At 35.6% G+C, this 5577-nt stretch overlaps 2 protein-coding genes across 2 annotated transcripts; one reads left to right on the top strand and one right to left on the bottom strand.

Annotated features, from left to right (window-relative positions):
- Nucleotides 1-210: 210 nt before the first annotated feature.
- LOC110790080 (uncharacterized) lies at nt 211-3505 on the top strand. The gene is made up of 2 exons (XM_056836196.1): nt 211-1623; nt 3026-3505. The coding sequence occupies exons 1-2, from the start codon at nt 211-213 to the stop codon at nt 3503-3505; spliced, it is 1893 nt and encodes a 630-aa protein (XP_056692174.1).
- A 974-nt stretch (nt 3506-4479) lies between these two features.
- On the bottom strand, nt 4480-5243 carry LOC110790074 (abscisic stress-ripening protein 1). Its single transcript, XM_021994808.2, has 2 exons — nt 4979-5243; nt 4480-4847 (listed from the first exon to the last, which is right to left on the bottom strand). The coding sequence occupies exons 1-2, from the start codon at nt 5129-5131 to the stop codon at nt 4680-4682; spliced, it is 321 nt and encodes a 106-aa protein (XP_021850500.1). The 5' UTR covers nt 5132-5243; the 3' UTR covers nt 4480-4679.
- Nucleotides 5244-5577: the final 334 nt, after the last annotated feature.

Raw genomic sequence — 5577 nt, 5'->3', positions numbered from 1 at the left:
AGTAAGAATTTAAGAGATTTGTGTCAATGGTTTAATTGTCAAATGTTTGAATTCTAGGTGTTATGAGCTTGCACTCCAAGTGTTCGATAAAATGCCCAACCGAAATTCACCTTTGTAAAATCTGCTCATTCTATAATAATATTAACTGCTTTGTGTCTAATGATCTACATATTTGGTTGATTGATTATTTAATTTATTTTGATGCCAACCATGTTCAGATTATTACTCCTTGATCGTGGGGTTAATTTTGTGGCAATTGCTACTATGGAACCGGAACTGGAACCGACAACGACAAAGGTTGATGAAAGTAGCCCCCTTTTGAAATATGCCACTAAAGTTGAAAAGACCGGGAAGGGAGGTGGAAGCACACAGGTTCTTTGTCTTGTTTGTGGTTCTACTTATCAAGGAACATACACCAGAGTTAAGGCTCATTTGCTTGAAATTAAGGGAAAAGGAGTTGGACCATGTCAGGATGTTGGTGTAGTTCTCATGCGAGAGTTGAAGATGTTAGATGAAGAAGCTGAAAAAAGGAAAGGAAGAAAAGAACTTAACAAGGTTCCCTTACCAACTGAGAGTACTGACCCTTCATTAAAGAAAAGGAAGGAGAATCCAATTTCTAGTTTGTATAATGTTTCTGAAAGAAGCATTTTAGATGCAGAGATTTCTAGAATGTTTTTTACTGGCGGGTTGCCTTTCAACTTAGCAAGAAACCCGCACTACTTAAGTTCTTTCAAATATGCTGCTAATCACAATCTGACTGGTTATGTTCCTCCAAGCTACAATAGGCTGAGAACTGTTTTACTTCAGCAAGAGGTAGATAATATAAAGATACTCTTACAACCCATCAAAGCTACATGGAGGGAGAAAGGGGTGACTATTGTGTCTGGTGGTTGGAGTGATCCACAAAGAATGCCCTTAATTAATTTCATGGCTACTTCCGGAAGTGGTCCCATATTTATTAAAGCAGTGAATTGTTTTGGTGAATATAAGGACAACTATTTTATTGCTGATCTATTGAGAAAGGTAATTGATGAAGTTGGTCCTATGAATGTTGTTCAAGTAATAACAGATAATGCTGCGAATTGTAAAGTTGCTGGAGAAATCATTGAAAGCAGTTATCCATGGATCTACTGGACTCCTTGTGTTGTTCACACTCTAAACCTTGCTTTAAAAAACATTTGTGCTGCTAGAAATTTGGATAATCAAAAAACATATGATGAATGTCACTGGATCACTAAAGTTCATGATGATGCAGTTCAAGTGAAAAACTTTATTATGACTCACAACATGGGATTGGCCATGTTCAACAAATTTTGCTCTTTGAAGTTGCTTGCAATTGCTGAAACTCGCTTTGCTTCAGTGGTTGTTATGCTTAGAAGATTTAAGCTTCTTCGGCGCTCTCTTGAAACAATGGTTGTAAGTGAAGAATGGGAGACTTATAGGGAGGATGATCAAGCCAAGGCCAGATATGTGAAAGAAAAAGTGACAAGTGATGAGTGGTGGGACAAAGTGGATTACATTCTTGCCTTCACTGGACCCATGTATGACATGATTAGGCTTTGTGATACTGACAAGACAACTCTACATTTAGTATATGAGATTTGGGATACTATGATTGAAAAGGTAAAGCTTGTGATTTTCTCATGAGGGCTTGCAACATGACGAGTCATCTAGCTTTTATGAAGTAGTTTATAAAATTCTTGTTGCACATTGGGCGAAAAGCAACACCCCTCTTCATTGCTTAGCTCACTCATTGAACCCTAGGTTTTACAGTGATGCATGGCTTCATGAGGATCCCACCAGAGTGTCTCCTCATAGAGATACAGAAATATCTTAAGGAAGAAATAAGTGTTTCATAAAGCTTTTTCTTGATCGTGAAGATTTTCAACGTGCTATGGAAGAATATGGGATGTTTGCTGTTAGTTTCACAGAGTTCCTCAAGAGGGGGGGTGAATTGATATTTTACGGTTTTACAAAAATTAAACTACTAGGAACAGAAACAGTAAAATATGCAAGCAAGATTTAGCGTGGAAAACTCTCTAGGCCCAATAGAGAGGAAAAAACCACGGCCCCTTTGGGGACTTAAACACATTCACTAATTAGGCAAAACAACTCAGTTTCTTTACAAGCCTAATCTACTCGGGCCACAATCTGTTAATCGCCTCTGATTACAGATGACTAGGAACAACCCTCTTTGTTCCTTCCCTTGTGGAAACAGTCCCTCAACTGCTTCACCTCTCAGATCTCTCGTGAGATCTTCTCTCTTCCTCAAGTAAGCCTGACTCAGGCTTATCATACAATAACTCAACACAATAAAGGAAACGAATAGATATTGAACTAATACTAACACAAGATATAAAACCAAGTAACAAATACTGCTCTATATGGGAACAGGAACATACGCTTTAAAGATTAAAACTTTAAGGGTGATACCTGAAAGCTTCCGGTTTAATAGTAAAAAGTCTGATAAAAACTTTCGTGAAGATCTTGAGGTCTATTTATAAGAATCCAAGCTTTTACCCTAGATTTTAATTCAACACTAGTTAGGACTCTTTTTTAAAATAGATTTTCGCAAATAACTCTTAAAAACGCGTTTGGATAAAAACTATTTTTACGGATTTAAGAGTTGCAAATCAACTCAAAATCTTTAAGAGTATAACCTCAAGTAGGATAGCAAATTCAGTTTTAAACTTCGATATTTATCTTTTGTAAAATAAAACTGATTTACTTTAATTTCAAGATATGTCCTGGACTCCATGAAATATTCTGTTCCCATACTAAGCTGTATTTGAATACACTGATCTTATACCTTTCTAGACTTATAAGACTTGTTGGGCTTCACACTTCTTGGCCCATGATTTAATCTTTCCATACGCTTTGGACTTGTACTCTTCATAGCTTCTCAGCTTGCTTCTTCATGTATTGTTCTTACTACGAGCATTGTAGACTTATGGTGACCTGTTCCTGACATTCCTTAGACAAACCATTGTTAGCATAGTGTAAGCTTGTCATCATCAAAACCCAGGAATCAACATTTTCTTACAAGTCTGGAGCATACACAGGTGGAGAAAACTTCTATTGCAGAAGCAACATGGATCCTTTAATGTGGTGGGCTAGCTTTGGTGCAGCCACTCCGATGCTACAAGCATTGGCTTTAAGAGTTCTTGGACAACCTACTTTTTCATCATGCTGTCAACGCAATTGGAGCATATATAATTTTATCCATTCACTAAGGAGAAATAGGTTGACTCCACAACGAGCTGAAGAGTTGGTTCGTGTTCACAACAATCTCCGCCTTTTATCAAGAAAAACAGATGAGTACAAAGATGAGAAAACAAAAATGTGGGATGTAGGTGGTTATCAATTTGATAACATGGAAGAGGGAGGATCCCTAGAGTTTGCTGAGATTTCTCTTGACGAACCAGAACTTGAAGCCTACTTCTGCTCAAATGAAATTACTAGGAACAATCAAAAGTTAAGTCTTTGTTTTTCTCAAATGATATAATGTCTATTGGCTTTTTGAGACTACTAACCTTTTGAAAATACCAACCTTTTAAAAATACTAACTTACTAAGTATCTAATGTAACTTTTGCTGTTAGATTGATATTAGTAGTAGTCTAGTAGATCGAAAATGTTATGTTATGCTGCTGTGATTTTGAGACTACTAGCTTTTGAAGACTATTAAGTATCTAATGTAATTATTTGGAGACTATTAAGTATCTAATGTAATTATTCCATTGTCTGACCATATTTTCTATTTAAATTCCTTTTATTTATGCATTTTTATTACGAATTATTTAAATTGTCGTTTCCCCGTTTCTTATATTTTTGAAAATTGTCGTTTCCCCGTTTTCCCGTATCCGTTTCCGTTTCACGTTTCCGTGCAACTTAGGTGGTGAGCACACATGTCCAAGGAAACAAAAGAGAAAATAAAAAACTACGGAGTACGAAGTATTATTATGTGGAACTTTGGTCTGATACCATGTTAGATTGTGATAAACTTTTTGAATTGAAGTGTATTCCATTGATCAAATATATAGAGATTATAATATAAGTCCTAATAGAATTAGAAACACTGGTATAACTAGAAGTCTAATATAAATCAAATATCCTGAGAGATTAAATTTTAGTAGATTTTCATCTCTATTCATTTTAAAGGGAGTAGACAGTTGTCTACCCAATGTGCCACATAGATCCGCCTCTGCACGTGAGGGAAAGTGTTAAGATTTTCCCCATGAAATATCATGTGTGAAAGTTTCACGTTGATAAAAGAAGGGAGAGTTAATCACTTAATAAGGCTACATATCTACTCTCCTTATTGCCATATGATGTTAAGGTGGAACTTCTTTTGAACTTGCTAAGAAGACTCTCATGAATTTTGCAATCCTTAAATAAATTTTTTGATCCTTCAAAACATTCAGTACATGCGCGGTCAAGAAACATTAGTGTAAAAAACATTAATCTCCTTTAAAACAAAATTAGGATTGAAATAAGTCGAACATTTGTATTAAAAATATTTCTTCGGTACAAATACAACGATAAGAATATAAATATTGATGAATCCTTAACATAAAAAACAAATGTAAGTGAGATAACAAAGTGAAATTACGGACTTAATTATTATTAGAACTCAAATGAAACATGCATGCACATATGATATATACGGGTTAATTATAGTTTAATGATGGCTACTCTCCTCTTTGAGTCTTTCTTTAGCTTCCTTCTTCTTGTGATGCTCATGGAATGCAAGTCCACCAGCTCCCACTGCAACCGTGGCCGCGATTGCCTCTCCTTTCTTGTGCCGGCTTGCATTCTCTGGGTCCTTCTTCGACTGATGCTTCTCGTGCTATACGTATACAACACGACGCGACACGTAGTATATTAATATTAATAATCACCATAATATAACATTATAAAAAATAAAAATAAAGTATATAGTTATGTTGAATCTTGTTAGATTATAATGTCTGTACGTACCAAGGCATATGCACCAGCAGCAACAGCGGTAGCCTTGCTAATGTGGCTAAGGACCTTGTGATGCTTCAACTCCTCTTCGGGGCTCTTTGGCTTCTCTTCCTCCTTGTGACGGTGGAAGATGTGGTGGTGCTTCTTTTCCTCGCCGTCAGACATTATTTCCAAACAAACTTACGAAATTGAAATTGAAATTGTATTTGAGATCGATCCACAAATATACTTGATCGCTGTAATATAATTGAGAAATATTGGTAAGTTGATCAATTTTGTTCTTGGAACCTTAAGGTTTATATAGCCAACTTAATTAGAGAAGAAAATGTCAAAGTCATCAATTATAAAATTAACATTTCCTAAACCAAATAATTCAATGTGAACATGATTAACATCGTGTACAGTACTCCGTTCCTTTGTTATTAAAATATGAATTGACAAATTCAAGCATAGATTATTTTCTCTGTAAATGGATAATTCCTACGCGTTGATTGGTACCTTATGCATTAAGATTGCGACTAAGCTATTCTCTCATGTTGTATTTTATTTTATTAATTGGCCAATTATTATACTCCTTTCATATGCTTAATTAGCCATCAGCTCAATGGGTT

Source organism: Spinacia oleracea, chromosome 2, assembly GCF_020520425.1.
Source record: "Spinacia oleracea cultivar Varoflay chromosome 2, BTI_SOV_V1, whole genome shotgun sequence".
Lineage (NCBI taxonomy): Eukaryota > Viridiplantae > Streptophyta > Magnoliopsida > Caryophyllales > Amaranthaceae > Spinacia > Spinacia oleracea.
The sequence above is the reverse complement of the archived record's forward strand: the minus strand, read 5'-3'. Positions and strand labels throughout refer to the sequence as shown.

Bases quoted from the DNA above. Each gene is read 5' to 3' on its own strand.
- LOC110790080 (XM_056836196.1), top strand. From the start codon at position 211: ATGTTCAGATTATTACTCCTTGATCGTGGGGTTAATTTTGTGGCAATT. The intron at 1,624-3,025 runs GTAAAGCTTGTG...ATCAAAACCCAG, and splicing joins GGGATACTATGATTGAAAAG to GAATCAACATTTTCTTACAA.
- LOC110790074 (XM_021994808.2), bottom strand. From the start codon at position 5,131: ATGTCTGACGGCGAGGAAAAGAAGCACCACCACATCTTCCACCGTCAC. The intron at 4,848-4,978 runs GTACGTACAGAC...GTATACGTATAG, and splicing joins CTGCTGGTGCATATGCCTTG to CACGAGAAGCATCAGTCGAA.